Source organism: Sceloporus undulatus, chromosome 6 (assembly GCF_019175285.1).
Source record: "Sceloporus undulatus isolate JIND9_A2432 ecotype Alabama chromosome 6, SceUnd_v1.1, whole genome shotgun sequence".
Lineage (NCBI taxonomy): Eukaryota > Metazoa > Chordata > Lepidosauria > Squamata > Phrynosomatidae > Sceloporus > Sceloporus undulatus.
This window is the reverse complement of record NC_056527.1, coordinates 169,401,945-169,425,480: the sequence shown is the minus strand read 5'-3', so window position 1 is coordinate 169,425,480 and position 23,536 is coordinate 169,401,945. Positions and strand designations below refer to the sequence as shown.

The window sequence follows — 23,536 nt, the reverse complement described above, 5'->3', positions numbered from 1 at the left end:
CTCTTTTGGAAGATCATTTTGCACCTCCTAAACTGGCTTTCTTCCTCAGAATGCCATGGGGCAGATCCCCTGCATCTCTACTGCTTAGGAAGAGAACAGAGCAGAGAGGCAGTGGCATAGGGACCCTTGCATTTGCATTTAACACATGCAAACACATGCCTTCTGTGGATTGCCATTGTGCTAAGAGATGCACATCACTATCAGACTTTGCCATAAGAGGAAGCAGGAATTCGGTGGAGTAAAATACACACACACATAAACACATCACAAAGGGCACAGCTCTTTCTTTGTGATAATTTAATTTAACACACTTGAGAGCTATAGTCATCTCTTTTAAAAAAATCAAAATTATAACCAGGTTCTTCCATTGTATTCCTTCCCAAAAGGAGGAGGGGGTATTTGAATTCTTTCACGTCTGTGGTTAATAGTTAAAGATATTCCATAGGTGATACATAAAGACATGTATGGACGCATGTGCCTTCAAATGGTCTCCCGCCTAGGGCAGAGAGACAACCAGTGAATATCTTGCTCTGGTGTTTCTTGGTTTCCCTCCTGAAAAACAGCTTTATCTGTCATGCATTGATACTCATTTTAAAAGATTTCAAGAGAATGTAAGTTGCACATCTGTAGAATTTCACAGAGTTCCCCCACAGAAGGACCATGGCCTAGCTTTTGAGACTCAGACAAAGAATACATGTAATAATAAAGCTGAACTACACAATTTGTAGAGCCCAAAACACAGCAAGATCCTTTGAGCTGCTCCCTCACCATCAATGTACACTAGAAATCAAAAAATGGTAGAAAGGAAAACTAGACAGAGGCCTCCTGCTAGTGGAGATATTAATATGGATGACAAGTGTAGGAAATGCAGATTCAAGGTTAAGAAACATTTCCTGAGATAGGGAGAAAAGAAGATGTGGCTGCTGTTAGACTTGGACAGCGTGAACAACATTGGTGGCCTTCAGGGCAGAGAGCATTCACCCTCAGAGACCATAAGGACATAATTAGAAAAAGAAATCACAGACAAGGCAGAGAAGTTTGCTCCTCCGGTCAAAACCAAACCAGCTTCAAGAACACAGTATTGGTCCCACTGTAGCCAGGATGTAGGGAACGCATGAGCCTCTGGATGTTATTGGATGACAACTCCCATCAGTCACAGCCAATGTAACAGTTCTGGCATCCTGATCCACCACTTGGGTCCCAGCTCAACCAGCTTCAAAGTGAAATGAAGCCACAGCCACAATCCAGTGATGGTTTATTGATTGCACAGAGATGTTAATGGATGTTGCAATACAGCCTTTGTCTCAAATGACTCTCCAGCTGCCACTCACTAGGATGGGATGTTGCCCCACAGACCATGTTTCTGAGCTAAATTACATCTCAAGGCACCCTCCAAGGACCAGACACTGACCAACCCGACTTCTCTCTAATCTTTAAATACTCTTTGTCTCTTGTTCTGGAAAGGGCAAGGGAGAGACTACCCTGCTCTGCAAAGGGAGAGTTGGCCAGCCATTCCCAAGCGCAACACTCTTCTCTTGTTTCAACAACATGAACTTGTCTTTGCACAGCCTAGCTGGAATTGTGTTAGAAATATGACTGATAGAAGCCTGTTTGATTAACTAGCAAATGCTCATTTACTAGGTTATGTCTTGTAAGCATATAAATTGCATGTAGAGGATTCATGGGATAGCTTGCTAACACTCCCTGCCATTGGAGCTGCAGTCCAACAACAACCAGAGGAACTCTCTCAGCAAATTTGAAGTGGAGAAAGGTTCAGTTGAGCTGTATCGACAAAGATAAGGAAAAAACCTTGCTCCACGCAGTCAATGCAACTTACATGATCAAATGTACCCCCTCCAGAATGCTAGATGCTCAACCGTGTAAAGTATAAAAATAATGTTTTTAAAAAAAACAACAGTCAAAAGAGTTTTGTGCTGGCCCGCCAACACCAAGTGAAACCTGAATGGAGGCAAATGCGTAATAGCACCAAAGACCCTTCTGAGATGGCCTCAGAAGCGTTGCTCTCCCCGGGAGGGCTGTTTCCCTGTTCAAATGCAAGGTATGCCGGCACCCCTGGATGCAGGAGACCACTGGGGCGACCTTCTTGGGCTGTGCATTTCCAGGTGCAGGAGGCTTCATGTCGGCAGTCTGAGGAGAGGATGAGGAGGGCCCCAGCAGAGCACCAAACTGAACAAGAAAATGCCTGTGCGCATAAGAGCACCATGCAGGATCCTGAACCAGAGGAAGGGCCCCAGGCAACGTGCCGGAGGGAGGCGTCCTCCTCTGAGGCACTTGATCCTCACAAATGGGGAGAGGCAGCCTTCACTTCCGGGAGGCACGCTGCTCCCCGCGCTCCCGGTGACCCTGGGCATCGTGTTGGTGGCAGGTCTGGCAGCACTGGGCGCTGACGGTGGGCAGGTGGCACCTGCCCAGAAGCCTCAGGGTCTGGCAGAAGCTGAAGGAGAGCCGGTCGCGCTCACAGACAAAACCTGGTCAGGAAAAGAAGGACACAAAGCCATCAATGAGGCCGGACTCTTGCCCTAGTCCTTCTGAACCCTCAACACTTTTTTCTGCTCCTTTCCCCTTTATTCCTCCAGCCCACATGCTTTATATTCCTGACCTATTACCAGACTGGTTTTTTTTCCTCCCTTCCTTTTAAACACCCTTTTCCTCTCTGAATTTTTGTCTCCTGAATTCTGTGCCAGAAGACAGGACCAGAAACCATGGCAGACAGGGCAAGAAGGCTGAGGCAGTGGTCCCATCAGAGCAGGACCAATGCTTAAATGCCAACTGGAAGACTCCCACGAAATCCACAGAACTGACATAAAGGTGGGCTTACCAAGTTTCCATCGTGGACTCACAGGTGGCATCTGCTCAGGCCAGAATACCATGGGGGCAGCCTGGAGCATTCTGGCCCCAGAGCTGCCCCTTCCCTCAGGAAGGCTTAGCTGATCCCCATTGAGAAAAAGCATTCAGAATGCCCCCACTTTGAAAAAAATCAGTGAGAGATAAGCATTCCCAAATCTTTCCAGGGCCAAAGGTTAAGACCTCTAAACCTTTGGCCTGCCACCTCTCTGCCAGACTGAACTTTTTCATTATGTTCACAAAACCCACACCAGGAAGTTTGTTTTTCTCCAGAGTCCAAGTAAACGCTTTGGGGTTTTGAACAGCAAGATCCTTGGCTTATATAAAAACATAAAAATGGGCTGCAGGTCAACCTTGAAAATGCAGTACAAAAACCGTTGTGTTTTGAGTTTAAATATACATCAGAACGTTAGTAGAGGATTTTCCAGCCCCTGATTCAGCAGAAAAAGGTAAATGGAGATATCAGCTCTGTTACTGCAAAAATACAAGGCCTTGCCATCTGCTGATGTAGGTTTAGTACATGAATTTATATAAAATATTTATACCCTGGATGAGGAGGAATAGGTGAAAGAGGCAAAGACAAAAAGAAACAGGGTTATTGTCCTCCCCTCCAAGTCATGGGTCAACAGAAAGAGAGGCTGGGGCAATGGTGACCTTGCTAAGATTAAAATCTTCCCTGGACTTTCAGGTGGCTCCCTCAGATTTTGCTTTCAACACCAAATCCACTTTGTTCCTCTCACTACAGAGACAGAGAAAGAGATGGATTTCACATGGCATTCAAATGTTTCCATAAGGATTTCTCTGGAGAGGAAAGGTTGTACCTTGGAATGAGCCCTGACTTACTGCAACTTGGAAATACTACAGTCCTGGAGCCGTCCAAGAGCTTTGGGGCCAAGTTCTTTCCACTTGCCTCCCACCAGCCTTTTTCCTGGCAGAGTCCCACTCTTAATCAGCCACCAAAGAAACAGGATGGGGCAGGAGGAGCAATATCTGAAGAGATGTTATGTAGAAGATGAAGCACATTTGTTTTCGGGTGCTTCAGCAACTAGAACACAAACCTTTTGGGAAGTGCACCTTCTTCTCTGCTGTAAGCACTTGCTGCACCCATTTGTCCTATTTTGCACCCCTGGCTAGCCTCACCTGATCCCTGACTTGAGGTGATTCAATTCAAAAAACAAGCATTACCCCATGGCCCCATCCACTGTCACCTACAGTACCTGACTCGGTTAGACTACAGTCCTGAGGGTTGCATTTCTGGATGTTCTCTGGCCAGCGCTCATGTCCGCACCGGCTCCGGTCTTCTTCCGCCTCCCCTGTCTTGGTGTTCACACACTTCACTTGCCTCCTCTGGATGCCCCCGCCACACGTGGCCGTGCACTGAGGGCAAAAAAGAGTATGGCTCTGAGCACCAAACTGCAGCATCCCCATGTGATAAGCCTTGGAAGGGACACTCTCTTTCCAAAGGTAACCCTCCAATCCACCCACAAATGGGAAGCCCCGTTCTGGAATCATTCCCGTCAGGAATTCCACCAAGCCACGCCGTTGACCTCAAAGGCAGGCTTACCTGGCCCCAGGGTCCCACCGTCCACTTGGTGCATGGATGGATGTTGCAAGGCCTTGTGTTGTTCGGCCGGAGGGCTTCGTCACACCTCCCAAATTCAGGACACGTGACCAGGCGCTCCTGCTCTCCTCCTCCACACAGCTCAGAGCACTAGCCAGGAAAGAGGCAGGCCACCGTCAAGAAAAAGCAGACACCTGGGAATCTACTAGGATGGATGGTGGTGGGACCATTATTCCCACTTCAGGTTTGCTTTTTCATTCCAGGTGGTGGTGAAAATAAACTAAAAATCAATTATAGGAAGTGAAACTTCACCCCAAAGGGTGTGACCCACACAAGCCTTGATCAGAACTGGGGTGAGTCCCCTGAGACTCCCAGGAGAAGGCCCCCATGTCGGCAGGGCAGTGAGTTCTTTAAAGAGGGATCTGAGGTGGTGAATGTATTTTTGGGGAGAAGAAAAGAGTTTAGCACCTTGAAAGGCTCATTTCGAGTTAATACTAAAGGCTGGAGAGGATTCCCATGACATCTGAGCCACCTGCTCCCACTGAAGTCTAGGGCAGCCCAGAACCCACCTCCCACCCAGCCCTAGCCCACCTCTCTCCAGGCAGATGTGTACCAGCCGAGGCATGGGTTGGTCTGGCAGGGCATCTGCGATGGCGGCTTAGAAGGGATGGCCTGGCAGTGGAAGGGGCGAAGGGGCCGCTGGTCTCGGGTGTCGATGCACTGGACGTCCCGGACCTTCATTCCACCTCCACAAGCCCTGGAGCACTGTGGGAGGCAGAGAGCAAGGCTCAACGGGTGCACCAGGAAAGTCCAGCCCCCATCCCTCATTCCTTCCATCCCTGGTGGACTGCTTTCTCAAGAGGAGGCCTCTTGCTCTCTGGCTGGGCAGTTGCTGAGCCCACTGCCCCTGCAATTCCCAGCAGCCCTAATAGCAAGGATGTCCAACACTGAGGTAGAATGCTGGGAGCTGTCCTCTAAACATTCCCAGCCCTGCCTTGGATGTCATTGCCTACCTTGCTCCAATTTCCCATACGCCAAGTGGAACATGGCCTCAGGTAGCACCTTCGGGCTGGAACAGGCTTTCTGGCTGCGGTGCAGTCATCCTCTCTTCCAGTGCTGCAGCTCACAGCCCTCCAGATGGCTCCCAGGCCACAGGTGGTGGAGCACTAGGATCAAGAGGAACCAGAGACACTTGGCTGAGCCCCAGAGAAGGCAGTGGGACCCAGGGACTCCAAGCAGGGAAAAAACTGAGACCCTCTTGACTCCCACCTCTAAGGGACCAGCCCCTAAGACCTGCTGCTGCTCTGTGACACTCCTTCCCCTTCCCACGTGGACTGCAAAATCTCCCAGAGTCACCATAGGCGAGAGAGAGGTTGGTGCTGGTTGAAGAGAGCTCAGACCCCACCCCAAGGGTCAAGAGAAGGTCTTCCTATGCACTTTCAACCATCTGTAGACCCCAGTATGACATGAGAACCTTCAGAGGCTTATAGGCTCTTAAAAGCTGTGGACTCAGCTTCAGGAGGAATGAGCAGATGGAGACCTGGCACTGGGGGAGACAGAAGACTCTGATGAAGTAAGAGACGCCAGGCAGAAGCCATAATCCTGGTGGAATATTGCTCTTCCATGACTGGTCCCTGGCACAAGTTGGTTGGATTCTTTGTCTCCTGGACTTCCTGACAGAGTTGTTCCCCTGGATGGTGCGATGGACTCTGGTATGCCTACAAAGACAGGAGGGCACCATTCTGCCCTCCCTCCATCAGTCTGGACCCCTTGACTCCCACCCCTAAACCTAGAGTTCTTCAGCACCAGTATTATGTAGGGCTGGATCTCAAGAGGATTTGGGGTGGGGAATTTCCCGGAGGAAGGAGGAGGCCCTGGCTTCCCACCATAGAACTTGCCTCACTCCAGTTTCCAGCTTCCCAGCTGGCATTGAAAGCAGCTGCCACAATAGGAGATGGTGCCACAGGGGATACCACTTGCTTTGCAGTTGTAACACTGGGCCCAAGTCTTCCATGGGGACCAGCAAAGTCCCAGTTGACTTCACTGGGTGAACCTTTGTTTCTGCCCCTGAGATCCATACTGTCCACGTCTGTCTTAATCTCACTGGATTCCTTCCACCTTGGGGCAGCTGGCATAGAAAGAAAAGAACTAGAGGACGTTGAGACCTGCTCCAGAGTTGTTGGCTCAGCAGACGGCTGCAGCCTCATTGAGTTTGGGCTGTGAGATGGGAGCCTCTGTCTCTGGGCTCCAGGTAGCCCATTTGCAGAAGTGAGGAGAGGCACCTGGCCAGGATGGTCAGCTGTGCCAGGCAGTGCATCTGTGGGCTCCAAGGCGCCAGAAGGATTACGCTGCCAGTCCTGTGCGCCTGCCACATAGTGCGTCATGTTGTTTTCTGAACTGTGTAGATTCATGTTGTTATCAGGGCCTCTGCTAGTCTCTTTCGTGTTCTGGACAGATATGGCAGGGGTGGTTTCTGCAGAATGTGTCAGCTGATAGAAGTCTTGGAAAGGCCACCAACTTGTTCTTGGGTCCACTGTTGTGACTGAACCGATCTGGACATCTGTCATTTTGTGAGCAGTACCTGAGTCATCTCCAGCATTAGCAGGGGCCCTAGCAGTATAACTTGGCTCTTCCTTGCTTCCTTCGGTTGTCTTCCACAAGCTGTTGCCTTGACCAGGAAATGTTGAGCTCCTGGGATCTTGGATCCTGGTGTCAAGATGTGACGTGGCAGACTCATTCTCATTGTCCTTGCCAGAAGGCATCCTTGGAGTCAGAATTGCCAAGGAAGGAAAGGAGGTTGGAGACACCACATTTTCTTTGGAAAGTCTGCTGGTGGAAAGGTTTTCATGAGTCTCTTTGGTGGATGGATGATCGCTCTTGCTGTCAGGGAAATGTCTTGCGGCTGCTGAAGGGGACGGATAATCTTCCAGGAGGGGCACATGGGTGCCTTCCCTTTGCCCTGGAATGACTGAGGAATCAACAACAGAACCAAGGGAATCTGGCAAATTGACATGAGTACTGCTCTCCTCAACCTTAACAGGTTCTTCTTTATTGTTTTGCTTGGTAGCTGGAGGTTGCAAACTTCTGTTCTTCATTCTCTCTTCTGGCTTCACAGTCTGGAAAAAAGTGGGGTGGCTTTCTGGAGAATCCTCCTTTCTATGGTTAACAGTCTTTTCCCCAACATCTGGAATCTCCTCTCTTCTCCTACTATCTTCTTCACCGATTGGGTCGTAAGACAGGTCTTCATGGAAATTGATAAAGTTATAATCATAGTAAAAATCATCCACAAACACATTCCCCTTTTTATTGTTATTGGGGGATGAAAAGTCTTCCTCCGTGATGATGTTGAGGTCTTCCGATCTGGGCAAGGAAGGGCTCAATTTGGGCATGTGATGGTCAGGGATGAAATTGATCTCGTTGTATAGTTCCCGGCTGGAGGAACCGCTACCAGACCAGTCCGGAATGGCGTTTTCTACCCGATTCTGGCAGGGTGGCAACGAACAGGCAATTTCAGATGTTGGCTTTTGCAAGAGGTCGCAGCTGGCTCTGGCATCACGGGGGCAGTAAACGGGCCGTCTTTGTGCTCCACTCCCACAGGTGACTGAGCACTAAAAAGGCAAGAGAAAGTAATGTGCGAGGGAGACACTGGCAGAGTGTACACCTATTGATTGGACACACACCAGTTGGGGAATGGGGGCCCAAATCCCGTGCCAGTCCTGACTAGAGTAGGGCCATGGAATCCATGGGATTTACCCATATGCCAACTTACCATTCAATAATAGTTTCAAAGGGTCTATGTGCGTCTGTGCAGAAAAGGCACAGGAAAAATATCAAAATTAAGGCTTCTTATTCTTTTCAATATCATCATGAGGGTCTCTCTCAGTGTATATACATGCACACACTCGGGAGGGTGGAAAATAGACCCAAGGGCCTGCAGTGGAACCCAGTTTTATGGCCCATGAAATTCCCTTTAGGAGATGCTCCAAATTAATAGTCCACTGGCTGAAAATAAAACCCACAGTAACATGACTTCTGGGCATGTCAGCAGTGCCCATGTGTGCATGCGGGGGGAGAGATGGCCTGCACCCCTTCACAGCTGCCCAACCTTAAATGCAAACCTTCACCACACCTCACAACTATGGTGACCCCATGAATTTCATAGGGGTTTCTTAGGCAGAGATTACTCAGAGGTGGTTTTGACAATTTCTTCCTGTCATACAGAGCCCACAGCACCTGATATTAGTTGGTGGTCTCCCTTGCAAGGACTAACCAGGACTGACGCTGCTTAGCTCCCAGTACCTTTTGGGTATTTAGGCCTGTTTGGATGCTTTTAAAAACAAACAAACAAACAAGCCTAAATTGGGCTGTCACTGTTTCAATGGTTGCACTTTTTATTCAAATTACATTGTTGTCGTGTTAGCTGCCTTGAGCATCCTTTTCTGGCTGGCTGGCAAGCAGGCAGGTGATTAAACCAACCAATAATTCAGGTGGGCACTTGGGTGCCCAGTGACTGACTCGGCCATCTGCATTTTCGGTTTCTACAAAGTGACACCCTCTGCGTGAGACCGATTCCTAGCTGAGGAAAGAATGCAAGGATGGGGTTGCAAGCTGGAGGAAACAAAGCACAAAGAAGCTCATTTCTTGAGAAGAAAGCAGATAAGAAATTCTCTGACCTTTATGCAGCCTCAAAACAACCCACATATCTTTAAAAAAATGCATTTTACCGCCTTCATTCTTCAAGAGGACATGAATGCCTCTCCCTTGTGCAAGAAGGCATTTCAACTGATTAAAGAGAAGCCCAGAGATTAAGCCTCAGCCCTGGGGGGCAAGGAAGACCCCCCGCCAAATCCAGTCCAAGGCAAAAGAGGGTGGGAGAAGGTTGTCAGCTCTACCCCCCTTCCCAGGGTCCGCTGTGGGGCGGGAGAAGGGGGAGCTTTCTCCTCTGGGTCATTGCACTTTAGAGACCCACAACAGCATCTGAAAACAGCCCTTGTTTCTCCTCCGAGCGACCCCCTCCCCTCGGGGTCTTGCATTTTAATCTTGCCTCCCAAAACACTCCAGTTCTCAATATTTTTGCAGAGGCACCATGTAAAAATAACAGAATTTCCTCTAACTACTGGCCAGGGGGAGTAGCAAGGTAGACAGGCAAAGCAAACCACTGTATTGGTCCACCGAGTAAGAGCTGCTAGTAAACATTCAAAAGTTACACGTAAACGGCCTTATCGGAGCCACCAAAATGAGCCATCACCATCAGAAGTACCAACTCAAGTTTTTTCTGGCTTGTAAATTGGATGGAGGACCACCAAGGAATACAGTGGTGCCTCGGGTTACGAAATTAATTCGTTCCGCGGCTAAGCTGAAGGCTCTGTTTCAAAGGAAGAAATGGGCAAAACCATCTCTGAATATTCCTTGATTAAGAAAACTCTCTGAAGTTCTTGTAGTTGCCATAAGTCAACAAGTGACTTGAAGGCACACACACACACACACACACACACACACACACACACACACACCAGTGGGAGCTGGGTGGCTCCCAGGTCCATGGGTCATGTCATGTCACAATCCATGATGTGGTGACTTCCATGAATCTATTGTGAGCTCTAGTCCAAAGTGGTGAAGCTATTTGGGGAACAGTGTTCAGCATCTTGGGCTAAACCTTGGAACAACACCAAAGGACATACAAGCTCCTGCTTGCAAATGTGAAAGAAGTAAAAGTAACTGCTCTTGGGTTCTCTTACCTCAGACCAGTTGCCCATGACCCACTTGGCAGGGCAGGAGACCTCTCGGTTGCAGGGAGCCGTGGCGTCCGGCTTGGGGAGGTTCTGGCAGCTGATGGGCTGCAGGGCCTTCTGTTCATCCAGGCCCACACTCTGGATGCAGAGCACTGTTCTCTTGGTCAGTCCGGTGTCTCCGCAAGTAGCAGAACATGCCTGCCATTCACCTGTCCACCACCTGAAGGGGAAGAGCAGGAGTTAAGCAGGGCTCATGGGTATGCCTTGGGGCACCTGACTGTTGGTTTCCATATCTACAATATTCCTGGTTGTTTGCATTGCCACACCTGCTCTTTTCCTCCTGCACTCCAATCTGCAGCCATCCCCGCTTCTTCCTTCTCTCTCTTCTACTAAACTATGTATTTGCTTATGCAGAAGTATTAGTAAGTAAAGGTACTTAATATAAGACTAGGCTTTATTTCTTTTTCCTTATATTTATTTTATCATGATAATCTTTGTTAGCAGTGTTTATTGCATGACAATAATCTTTAATAACACCACCACAATTCCAGAGAAGAGCTTTGGAAAAGTACTTTTTTGGAGTGGAGGACAATAAATCCCCCAGCCAGCCTGCACATCAGGGACACCTCAGACTCCTCTCAGGGTTGGCAGACTGGATTAAGAGAGTGCTGGATTAAGAGAGTGCTGACCTGGCCGGACAGGGTTCCTCACTGCAGCTCCTCTGCTTGTCATCTGGCCGGATGAGCCCCTTGCAGTACCGCTCTTCCACGACCCCAGCTATGATCTCCACACAGCGCACAACCTGCCTTTGAACCCCTGCGGGAGAGAAGGAAAGGATGGCAGAAGGTCAGTCACACTGACCACTATTAGGTGTGCCAAAGGCCAAGTACACAAGTGGCTCCTTGGGTAACTGGATCTCAGGTGGCTGCCCTGAGCCCCCAGTTTTCATGGGTCACCTCTGGGTGGCAGGAAGGGCTTCATATTCTCATGGGGTTTTCATGGGGACAGGTTGCACACACACTTCTCTTGTATCAGTGGCAAACTCTCCACAGAACCAGCAGCTCTTCTCTGCTTATCCACAAGCTACAATTCATTTATGATTCACCCTCCATTTGTTAACTAACAGGGCAAAAACCCAATGGCTCCAACTGAATGCTGCTTCTCACACAAGTGCAAGGGCCATTACTCTTACTGCCTCCATCAATCTATGCTGCTAAAACCAGCCTGTCATCAGAGATGGACTTCTGATTGCTGATAAATGCATCTCATAACTTAAAACCAGCCTATTTTATCCTGCAGTCAAACAGGGTTTCAGGAAGAGACCTGAAGACAGATGCTCTGCACTGGCTGCAAAGAAAGAAACGCAGGAAGCAAGAGTGGCCTAAAACACAAAAGTAAAGGAACTTCTCCAGGGGCATTTTAAGGGCAAAACAAGGACGGTGGCCAAAGATGAAAGGGAAAAGGAGGAAATTCTGGTGGCCAGAAAGGAGAAGGCATTTCCAGAGGATGTGGCAGTTTTCTTTGAAGCCAAGTGCTGATTTGCATGCATGGACCCTCCCTGTGAGGGTGGTATAGTGGTTTAAGTATTGGACTATGACTCTGGAGACCAGGGTTTGAATCTGGGTGGACTTGGGCAAGTCACTGTCTCTCAGCCTCAGGGAAAGGCAAAAGCAAATCTCTGGACAAATACTGCCAGGAAAACCCCATGATGACTTAAGCCTTAGGTTTGCCATAAGAAATGACTTGCACACAACAAGAACATCAACCCTCCCTGCCATTTAAGTGCTGAATAAACACTGTGGGTGGAAGTGTCTCAGCACAATGTAAATACCTGCCAGTGGAGTTATGCTTGTGTTATGCAGACTCCCTGCTGAATACCACTGTAGTGCAATGTATGAGAAATAGTGAATGAGCACAGCTGTCACGTCATGGCATAACGTGCAATGCGCAGAGGCAATATGCAGAGCTCCACTCCTGCCTCCATCAGATGGAGTCATGCATTTCCCAAAAACAATCACTCGGCACGCATAGTGCAACTTTTGCCTGTGGGGGTCGCCAAAAAGATTCTGGCCTTCACAAGCCAACTTTCCCCAACTGCACATTATTGGTTTTCCAGTTACACACATTTTCCCCACCCCCAACTGCACACTAATGTCCAATGGTACCCGGGAAAGACATACAAAAACTCTGTCCCATCTCTCTCTCTCCTGCACAGGGCGCCAGCCCAACGACCCAAATGGAAGGACCTTTTTTGGGGTTAATCTGAAGATTTGGCTTTCCAAAGCCACAGGCAGGCCTGAGCATTCCTCACCCCAGTGAGCTCCCTCCCATTCCCATTGGGGGGTCAGCAAGAGATAGAAGGGGTCTGGAATGTGGTAATTAAGGAAGCACAGAGCGCAGCCATTGCAGAGGCAGAGGGGCTGTGCGCAGCGGTTCAGCAAGGGTCAAGTTGAACCCACAGTGTGCCAAGACACACACACACACACATACACCCCCCCCACACACAGCAGGGATCACCCAAGAAGAAACAAAGGGGTCTCTTTGTCTGGCCGCCTCTTTTGTTAGCAAGCTGCTGACTTCTTTCCCAGCTGGGCTATTTTTAAGGCCCCCCTCCTCTCCTCAAGAAGGGGCTGGGTTGCTGCCCTGCTGAAAATAATGCAGAATAATGCTGACTGTCTTGGATGAATAAAACCCATTCCTTGTAACAGAATCCTTGCAAAGGCGGGGCTGGAGGCAGAGAAAGGAGCCAGCCAGCAAAGGCAAAACCCAAAAGCTCCATTTTGGAAACTGACCGTTCCTCCCTGAGCTTTTCCAGTCAACTAACAAGAGAGGAGGGTAAATCCAAGCTTTTCTTTTTTAAAAAAGAGGAGGCATTGCTTTATTTAAAAATAAAACACTGCAATTTATCAACCTTTTTCATTTTCAACAGTGACGCCTGCTCACAATAGCAGTTGCCTAGTTAATGGGACTCTCAGAGAGCCAGTTTTTGGCTGGGCAGGTCCTGGGCTGGCCATGCACAATGCCACAGATTGTCTGAGGGAACAAGGGTGCCATTGTGCCACGAAGAAGGCCGTCGCTGTCAAGTGGAGGGAACTCCATGAGGCTGGGGAAAAGACACCTGGAAACTGATCGCTAAAGCCCAAAAGGAGCCCAGTGGATGTGCTGACAGCCGGCCCCCAAAAGCAAACCCAAGGAAAACAGCACAGGCAGCCTCCCCTCTTTTTCCATCTTCACAACAATCCTGTGGGGGAAGTTAGGTTGATAAACCCCAGAATGGACTCATCACTCCATTGACACCGAAGACCCGTTCACCAGTTTACGCATTACATCCAAGCTCTGTCTGGTCAGGAGGGTCCACTGGGGCTCCGCTGTCTTTGCTGGTTTCAAGCAGGAAGGATCTGAGATGTGAGAACCAGGAACAACCATGGAAGGGCGACCTTCCCAAGGACAATACCGGCTGGCTGGGCAGCTGCCTCAGAGGCCGGCTTTCCTTGATCTCTCCTGCCTTCTTTTACAGCAGTGTCTCAGAGACACAGCACAGCGGCACCAAGGCCTTCTGGGCAGGTGCCATGGAAAGAAGAAGGCGACAGTCGGAGAGCAGCCCTCCTGCGTGGAAGTGTGGAAAGAGCCTTTTGTCCACAGCGCCAGATGGGAAGAACAAGAATGGGGCATGCTGGGGAAATCCAGATGTAGGTAGTGGTGGGATTGTCCTTGGCTTTTCGAAAACACTGTTGTTGTTTTGATAGTCAAGCAACAGGAAGGATTTACAGGGGAAACAGTTCCAGCAGGCGATGAACAAACGTGCCACACTGCAGAAAGGATCAGGCCATTGGTTTCATGGAAGCTGCTATATGGATCATGGGGGTTCTCACAGATGAAGCTTGTTGTGCAACTGCCTCTTGTGTTTTGCAAAGTGCTTATTTTTGTGTCACTTCACCACTTGCTAGAATGAGTCACCTATGTATGACACAAAGGGGACCCTGTGTCTTGGAAATGCTCCAGTGTCTTTGGGGCACGGACATAGCATCTTCGGAGAGGTCTGTTGAAATTCATTCTAAAGAGCCCAGAGTTGATTCACTGCCCCTTTTGATATGAGGTGCACCAGGATGGGGCCGTGACAACCAAAATCCCTTCCCAGAGGAGAGAGGACCCTGCTTTCTGCTGGATCCTCCATGCTGCACCTCTTAACTTCCTTCTGTGCAAGCTGCAGCTGCTTTTCTCGGGAGGCATGTCTTGCCAAGCACTCTCCTTCCCTCCCTCCCTCCAGAATTCCTCCTCAGACGGCCAAAGAAGCAGCAGGAGGGGAGGCACACGTGTGGGGCATAGGCTGGCCCAGCAAAAGGGAAGCGCCAGCAGCCGCCCACCCCCTGCGGGGCTTACAGGAGGCTGGAGCTGGCTGGCAGGGATGCAGGGCAATTCCCTCTGGGCATCCAACGCAGGATCTGATATGCTTCTGGCAGCCTTACACTTTGGCAAGGAGCCCAAGAAGCGGCTCAGCTAGTCAACAATCTTGGCTCCCTACCAGGTTCATAAAGAAATCGCCTGAAAGAGAGAGAGCAGCCCTTCCCCACCTTTCCTTTTTCTGGCAAAAAGGCAAGCAAACTGGGCCCTTCCATGGGCCACCATTTTCCTCTCCGTCCATCTCAACAAGCTGAATAAGAGGGTGAGACCAGGAGCAGAATGCTCCCCCACCCCAGTTCACAGCATTTACTGTAGTTTAAACTGTTCACTGTTTTCCATTTTCATGTCTTGACAAAAATGTGGTAGAGAGGTGCAGCTGAAAAATGATAACAGTCTCCCTCCCCACTCACACACCAAAAAGAATGTTGCCGGTTTACATCTTGGAGCAATGAACCCACAGAGGAGCACAGCAGGGCTCTTGGAATGCAACAAAATGGATGCTCTCTCGGGATATTTTGGCAGCCCAGAAAAGAAAGTGGGGAAGCACAAAGGATGAGTGGACAGATGGAAGGGGGGCATCTGGCAAATGGAGCTGGCTACCAGGTCACAGGAAGCTAGCAGATGACATGGGAGCACCCCTGAAGATGTGAGCTTCTCTCATGTGCCATCAAGATGGCTTCAACTCACTGAGATCCTCTGAATGAGGGACCTGCAAGAGACACCATTCTTAACAGCCCCACTCAGCTCTTGCAAGCTCAGGGAAGAGCCAGGGCTTTCAGGACTGAATCCACTCTGCCCTTCTGAGTCCTAGACTTCTTCTGATTTCTGAATGTAGACCCTCCAGAAAGCAGCTGCCTTCCCATCTCCGTAGCTCCAGCTGCAGGGAACTGCAGGTCTATGTTGTGAGGGACCGACGGATCTTGCACTGAATTTCTCAGCTGTACGAGTATGATGCTCAAGGTGGAGGGTGACGAGGGATGTCTTTACAAGGAAGAGTTTGTCAGCTGGAAAAAGGATTGTTGTGGCCTTTGGCTAGAGCAGTGAACTTGAACTTGGAATGTGGAAAAACAAAGTTGATACATGCAGTAAGGAGTGTGCACACTGTAAGGTCTGCATGTGTATGGAGGCTCATGGCAAGGTCCCCCTTCACACTGCTGGACACATATATCCTAATGAACTTTCAGGGGTTTGTGAAAACAGAAAACACCTGAGAAAATGGAGAGGCCACCTGGAGTTTTTCTTTGGAAGGCAATGCTTTCAAAGCCAGACAGCAAAGAAGGAAATGCACTTGCCTGCTGCCACTCCAGGCAGGAGCCCAAGGGGATAGTGGGTTCAGAGCCCAGCAAGGAGAACATGCAGTGTTCATTTCTTCTTGGTCTCTTGCTTTCACAAACTCACCTCCTCTCGAGTAAGCATCTTTTCCCCCCTGGGGGCTGAGTGCTTCTCCGTTTTCCCATGGTGAGACAAGGGGTTGCTTGGCATGTCCAAGAACGGAGCCAAAGCTTCCTGCCTTAGGTTTTCCAAGTGGTCTGTTTTCATAGAGGCCTCAAGCAGCTGGTGGCCAGAGAAGAGACCACACACAGCTGTGCAAACACACACGTGTCCATCAGTCCATACACACCCCCATGCAGTTATGCAGAGCCAGCCTCTAGTAGGAGGAGGTCAGCTAAGACTTAAAGGCATCCACAGATCAGCATCTGTGACATGAGCACCCATTATGGCCAATGGGGCTGTCCACAGCTGTGCCCACTCCACCTCCCTTCCCTCAACCCATCGGCCTTCTCATCCTGCAGCTTCAAAGATAAGGGGGTGGGAGTGAGGGAGACATTCCCTGCATAATCATAGAATCATAGAATCGTAGAGTTGGAAGAGACCACTAGGGCCATCCAGTCCAACCCCCTTCTGCCATGCAGGAAATCCAGATCAAAGCATCCCTGACAGATGGCCATCCAGCCTCTGTTTAAAGACCTCCAAGGAAGGAGACTCTATCACCTTCCGAGGAAGTGCATTCCACTGTCGAACAGCCCTTACTCTCAGGAAGTTCCTCCTAATGTTCAGATGGAATCTCTAAATTAAAATCTTCCCTCCAGCAATTCAAGGCTCAGACAAGATCCAAACCGGGGACTCTTCCACCCAGACTCATGGAGGAGCCAGGCTGCCCTTGGCTGCTGTGAGCCAGGAGCTGATAAAGCAGGGACTGAGCCCGGCCTTACCCCCCCCCCCCCAATTCCTCTCTTGCTCCTGAGAACGGAGAAGCACAACAGGAGAGAGGGAGACAAAGGTGCCCAAGGCCCCACAGGCAAGGAGGCCGGTGTCATTACCTGTCCCGCAGGTGGCAGTGCATTTGGTCCATGGTCCGTACTGCCAGAAGAACTGGGTGGGAGCAATCTCATTCTTATTCTCAGATTCCCTCTGAATGGTGTACTGATAGCGGACGCCTGGGTTCTTCTCCTGGAACAGGAGCTGAGGGGGAAAAATGCATCAGTTACATCAATGGAGAATCCAGCTGGACAAAAAGCGCCTGTCTGTCTCTGGGGTAGTGAGGATGTGACATTCAACCAAGAGAACCTCCACCAGAAGAATGGTCTCCAAGTCTCTTAAGAGCCACGTCAGCAATGCTACACAGTCATTCTTTAGTCTTAAGTTCTTAAGTCATTCTTACAGATCTATCAGATTTGTATGAGGGACCCTGGCATTCTCCAGTTGGTCACTGAGACGATGTACTGACCTGACTATGAAGCAGCAGGAAATGAATGAACTTGCCCACTCCGCTGTAACTGGTCAGTGGCATCCAATGAAAGAGACCTTACTCTACTGGCAGAGAGATGACTGTGGATGCGTTGGACAAGGTCAAACTAGGGGATCGTGGATTGGTTTTTGACTTGGAAGGACTGTCTACACTACAGTCTAAACCATTTTCAAAGTCAGTTGGCCAAAGTACTAATGGATTTGGGGGACCAGCAATTTTTCTCTCAGTGTGCCCAAGACTCATACCATATTTGACCCCATTGCTTACAATTGTTTCCATCTTTTCAGGAAACTAGCCAGGGATCGGTAGCAATGGCTCATGGACAACTGCTTTGAGTAGCAAAGTGGCTATAAAGTGACTCCCAGGAATAGCAAGTCTGTGAAGGAGCAGCCAAAATAATTTATTAGCTTTCTTACAGGCCTTGGCTACATGGATGAAGAGCCACCGCCATTTAAAAGAGGGTCAGAGTGCATTTTCAAACTGACTTGACTCCAGATTGGCTCAAGAGAGCTACAGCAGATCTGTCACTCTCAAGACTTTCCTCATGGCCAAGGTTTTGTTTTCCTTGGAATGAAGGATGGCCTCATTCCAAAGAGTTCTTGATGAATATCCCACACGTCTTCTCCTTCTCCTTTTTGAAAAGAGAGGTTTTTCAATTAAGTTACAAATCCCAGTGAGCTTGCCAAGTGATTATTTGGTGTTAGGCTGTTCCAAGCCCTCAATATAGACGTGATAATCTTTTATAATAAGGAGAAGGAAACTTGATGCGGCTCCTGCCAACATTTCTTTCTAATTTAGCAAGGTGTTAACACTCATCTACTCACTGGCTAGCCAATTTTTCCCCTTTTGCAAATTAGCAAGGAAGGCAGCAGAAACATTAAAAACTAAATCTTTCCAGGTCTGAATTCACAGTGCTGGTGATGACATTCAAAGCCCTAAATGGCTTGCGTTCTTGACGCTTGAGAGGCACTCTCTGTCTCAATGCCTGACCAAGGATGGAGATCTGAAGAAGACTTCCAACGTGTCCCATCTGCGGCAGCAAGATAGTATGGAAAGATGTGGGAGAAGGGCTTCCTTTGCTGGGGCAACTGGTTTATGGAATGCCTTTCCTTTGGAACTCTGATTTGAAGTGATGTTTTACTTTCTGGCATCAAGTCAAAACATGGCTTCTTATTAAAGTCTTTGGCAGCATCTGCACTGCAGAAATAATCCAGTTTGACACCACTTTAACTGCCATGGCCCAATGCTATGGAATCCTGGGACTTGTGGTTTGTTGTGGCACCAGAGCTCTCTGAGAGAGAAGCTACCGTATATACTCCACTACAAGTCGACCTCATGTATAAGTCGAGGCCAGGTTTGGGGGTCAAAATTATGGATTTTGCCATAACCCTTAGATAGGTAAAACTTGGAGGTTCCTTCAGTGTGTGTATGTGTGTGTATGGCAAGATGGACTGTCACTGTGGTTTTTCTTCATCGTTTCAGTCAGACATACGGGCGGAAGGAGGACTCTTAAACAAATAGCAATATGGTAAATAGCTCACAAAACTACAAATCCCAAATTCCATTGCATTGAGCCATGGGAGATAAAGCATTGTCTCAGGTTTTGACCCTGAAATAGGGGCTGTTTCTGACTGGGCAGCCTTTCTCTGAGTGGGCCTCAGATTATATCCCCAACAGAAGACAAGGTTCCTGGGCAGCAGTGTGGGAAGAGGAAGAGGGCTCAGCCGTCCTGGGGGGTCTTTGGAGCAGCCTCATTCCCTCACTTTTGAACTCAGAGGCAGCTGGAGGATGGGCCTTCCTACCGCCCCACAAAGAAGGACAGGGGGTTGGAAAAAGGAAAAGAATTCCTTGGCTTGGAAGGGGAAAGATTGTTAAAGTAAACACCTCCCTGCAAGAATAAATAAACCCTGAAGAAATTCATTAACTCCTAAGTGCTTTCCAGGAAACTCTGGCCAACTCCAAAAGCAAAGCTCAAGAGCCGGAAAGTCTCACAGCTGACAGGCCTGCAACATTTGCTCAGACTGTATGATGAGCTGCTTTCTTTTCCCTCCCAAAATCCAGACCTCCTCTTTCTGTCCAGAGTCCCCTAAGCCATGAGACTGGACGGCAACTTTGGGCCGGAAAGAGCTCCTGCACAAAGTCTTCCCATCCCAGGATGATGGCCAGTTACTACTGTCTTGAAACAGTCAAGACTAGAGAGCATCTGGGGCCAATTTTCAGCCCCCTCGGACCCTCCAGGGACTGCACAGAATGCCAAAAGTAAAGTAAGAGTAAAAATGGAAGTGGACAGCAGATCCTACGATCCTACATCCGTGTCACGCAGCACGAATTCCTGCATGAGGAGCTCTGTATTGATTGTGTTTTGCAACACTTGTGCTGAATGAAGTTGCTGTGCAACTGAACCAAATGAATGCACAACCAAATTCTCACATCCACATGAGCAGCGTCATCACCTGTGCAGTTCTACTTCCACCACCTTCAGCTGAATAAGTCTGTTATGCATCAAACCAAAATGTACAACTGCCTTCACAGGACAGCTTAGGCAAGTAGGTGATGGTAAATGCAGAGTTTAACGACAAATCACTCTAGGCTGGGAATTTCTCCTTCCCAGTCAGTCTCAAAGGTGCTACTGGGCTCTTTTATGTCTCTTTATGCCAGTAAAACAAGCAAGCACAGTTTAATAGTAATATTCATATTAAAATGCCAATTTTTTCCAAAACCAGAAGTGGGCTTCCAGCCCCATTTGCTTCCCTTTTTTTGGCATTTGACAGCATGGGGCAGCATCCAAAGGGTGTCAGGGGAAGAAAGGATATCCCTGGACCCATCCAGATAAGGCCAGTGCTCCTGGAAGTACCTGAATCCACACTGGTTCTTCCGTGGGTCCTGGAGAAGTGAGGTTCTCCCAGTTTCCTGTCCTCTCATAGGTGAAGGTTGTCCCAGCTACCTTGTATTCGCCATTCCACTGGATGGTCCAACCGCCGTTCAGGAAGTACTTCTCTGGATCCTCGCTCCTCAAGGCCAGAAAATTCTCTGCTTCGGCCACCTCCTCGATCTGGATCTCTCTTGCTCCCGCCGGGATCAATCCAACATCGACGTATCCTGTCCAGAGGATTGAAAGGGCTGGTTACCTCCATGCGAAGAAAGCCTTTCCCCAAAATGCTGCAAGAGCCCTGTCCCTGAATGTCAGTGTAGAAAGGGCCTTGTGACCCTTTCCCAGAATGACCCTGTGCATGAGGAATGGCTGCCATTTCCCAGAATGCCTCTGCATGATGGAGGCAATAGCCACCAAGATAACTTCCGACTTTCCCAAATTATCATTTTTTGTGAGTGAACTGGCAAGCAGGAGGGACTGTGCTTTTGTATCAGGCATATGAACAGGGCAGCAATTCCTCTAACAAAATGTAAACTCACAGAGCACATGAAATGAGCAAAAGATCAGTGGTGAGACAGTGAGTAGCCAGAGGAAAGAGGAATGTATCTGAGGTCTGCCCTCTTACCAGAAGTATTACGTATAAAATACCTCTTCCCACCATACTCCATAATTTACCATTTCCCCCTGATTTCTAGGAGAGAGCTTGGGAAAGATTCTTCTTTTTTTTTTTTTTTGTATGACAGCATGCTGACTGGAGGATTCTGGGAACTGTCATACAAAAAAGGAACTTTTCTAAGCTCTGGTCTAGTCTCTACAAGTGTGTACTTTTATTCCTGACATTGTGCAGCTAACATCCTCCAAAATGAAGCTATCAAGAATCACTGAAAGCCAGAGAGGAGAAGGCAGCCTGAACACAACAGGGCCCCCAATCCCTCGGGAAGGCAAAGCGGCAGAGAGGCCTCACCCAGCCCCTCACGCTCCTCAAAGGTCTTCTTCACGGTCTGGCAGCTGGACCCATCTCCTCGGCAAACGCCGCACCGATCTTCCACCGCATAGGAGTCTATTTCATAGTCACAGCCAACATTCTGGGGAAAAATGGGGAAAGGGAAGCAGGTTTGCTTTCTGGGGATGTGGAGGGTAGCATCACCAGAGGAAGGCCACTGTTGTCCAACCTTGCCGGCATGATAAAACCAAAGGGTTGAAGCAAGAGTGTCCACCGTTCTTGCATCCCCTTCTTTTTCTCCAGGGCCAAAGCAGAAGGCTTCACCAGCGCTGCATCTCTCATTCTCCTACTGAGGAACTTCCGTTGGTCAGATGGGAAGCATTTTGTTACGACAACAACCCAAATGTAGTGTGAAACCGAGTGCAGAGATGTGGGGTGCACACATAATCCCCTCACCTGCAGCAGCTTCCCAGACAACCACAGAAGTCTTATAACTGTATTTGGCCAGACACATTTCCAGGGTCCTCTTCAGACCAATCTGCAAAGTTCTGGGAACTCATGAGGAGCATGGCAAGCCATGACGGCAGGGGTTACATCCCCACCACCCCTTCAGCCTATGCATGGTCAGGAGCATGCCAGCATAGGATGGGTGGCTCATCAGAGGTCCGTATCCTACCCCTAACTTCCACCATTTTTCACGATGTAGGTTTTCCACACAGGCTTTTGCTACGTTACAGGAGCTCTGAGACCAGTCCTACATTTATACATGCAGAAGAGACCAAAGGCCTCCACTTACCTTGCAGATCCCATTGATGCACATATCATGGGCGGACTTCCCTTCATAACAGGGGGTTCCATCAAACACAGCGTCCCGGAGCTTCTCAGCAAAGTACTCATTCTCCGGACGGCAGTGCAATTCACAGGGGCTACCTGCCGAGGTCAGAGAATGTCATCAGGAAGCCTGCCGGCTTCAGTGGCATTTGATTGCTTTTTTCATAGCAAGAGGTGCCTTTCAACTAAGGCCCGCAGAGCCAAGCCATTGTGGAAGGAGGTGAAAGGATTGTGTGGAGAGGGAGGCTCTTTGCAGCCAGATCTCTCCCATGTTGGCTTAAGGGCCTATGAAAATGCATAGCCTAGATGGGTTTGGGCAACTACATAGGGGCTGGGGTCAATGTGCCCCTTATGGACCACATCTCTTCTCTGAAAGCTCCAATGCTAAAGCTTTCCTTGACAGTCCCTCTCAAAACGGTAACGGAAAGTGATGTTGTGACACCTCCTGACACTCTTTTGAGAGAGAATACAGAGGGCAGTCGAGGTATTTGTGGGTAATATGGGATATTATAGGGTTCTGGGAGCTTGTGGCAGTGGAGTGGGATTTGGGGGCAGACTTTGCCTGAAAATCATGGCAGTTAAAACATTTTGGAGCTTTGGGGACTGATGGGCTTCAGGGTTACAAAAGTGGGTTTCAGAGGCTGCATGTGGCCCTGGTCTAGAATGAAGCCAACACTGGTGAGCATTAGATACGACGCCTGGTAAATCCCTAAAGGAACAATCTTAAACACTCCACAAAGCCTTTCCAATATTTGCTTCTTTGGATAGGCAGAGAAACTTACTGTTATTAGGAACTGGAGTCCATTTGTAGAACTTCCCCTTGTAGGGCCAGGCATCAAATCGGCCGCACTGAATGTGCCGGAAAGATGGCTTGTCTGAGGGGCATGACTGGGTGCTGCAAACCCGAAAGCGTTTCCGTTCTCCCAGGCAATATCTCCCGCCGTACTTCGGCCTTTGAGATGAGGAAGGAAAAAAGGCAACAACTCAAACCCTGAGACGCATTAAAATCTTCAGTTTCTTCTTCTTCTTCTTTTGAGAGAGAGATAGGAAAGAGAGAAGGGTCTAAAGTCATGCTGCACAGTTCACCCACTGCAGGGTGCAGAGATGTAAGGAGACACTTGGAAGGCTGAGGGGAACTGCTGGGTGCAACTTGGAGAAAGAACTGACCAAGTGAGGAGAAAATGGAAGTGGTAGAGTTCTACAGGTATCATGGAAAGCTAAAAAGACAAACGAATGGGTCCTAGAAAAAAACAGGCCTAAACCCACCCTAGAAGCCCGTGCCAGCACAATGGCCAGCCACTTACGTGGGGCTGTTGCACTGCCGCTCTGCGCTCTGCACTCCGGCTCCGCAAGTCCGAGAGCAGCCCTCCCAGGGGCCCCAGGCTGCCCAGCCGCCATTGGTGGACTCTGGGCGGTAGCCCACATGGACGCAACTGCCACCGAAGCACCACTGCAGAGCAAGGAACAGGGGGGCACATTGTTGTGACTGGGTGGGTCTATCTCTCCATTTGAACAGCCTGTGCGTAGACGCGTCTCCACAACATACAATCCTGACATTTGGATTGTGGTGAAAGCGATTGAA

The 23,536-nt window shown here is 49.1% G+C and overlaps 1 protein-coding gene across 5 annotated transcripts in view; it reads right to left on the bottom strand.

Annotated features, from left to right (window-relative positions):
* Positions 1-280: 280 nt before the first annotated feature.
* The window catches only part of ADAMTS7 (ADAM metallopeptidase with thrombospondin type 1 motif 7), a 36,093-nt gene continuing 12,837 nt past the window's right edge, over positions 281-23,536 (bottom strand). For 3 of the 5 annotated variants that reach the window (XM_042472690.1, XM_042472692.1, XM_042472691.1), the window contains exons 11-24: positions 23,259-23,404; positions 22,737-22,906; positions 21,920-22,053; positions 21,145-21,265; positions 20,163-20,407; positions 16,881-17,022; positions 10,848-10,974; positions 10,165-10,378; positions 6,325-8,034; positions 5,440-5,592; positions 5,018-5,191; positions 4,430-4,576; positions 4,083-4,242; positions 281-2,489 (exon numbers count right to left, since the gene is read on the bottom strand). In XM_042472690.1, the coding sequence (XP_042328624.1) occupies positions 2,323-2,489; positions 4,083-4,242; positions 4,430-4,576; positions 5,018-5,191; positions 5,440-5,592; positions 6,325-8,034; positions 10,165-10,378; positions 10,848-10,974; positions 16,881-17,022; positions 20,163-20,407; positions 21,145-21,265; positions 21,920-22,053; positions 22,737-22,906; positions 23,259-23,404 (3,810 nt within the window). In that variant the 3' untranslated portion in view covers positions 281-2,322. Of the gene's footprint in view, positions 2,490-4,070; positions 4,243-4,429; positions 4,577-5,017; positions 5,192-5,439; positions 5,593-6,324; positions 8,035-10,164; positions 10,379-10,847; positions 10,975-16,880; positions 17,023-20,162; positions 20,408-21,144; positions 21,266-21,919; positions 22,054-22,736; positions 22,907-23,258; positions 23,405-23,536 lie in introns of those variants that run through there. The other 2 variants (XR_006104490.1, XM_042472693.1) reach the window with 2 other exon arrangements.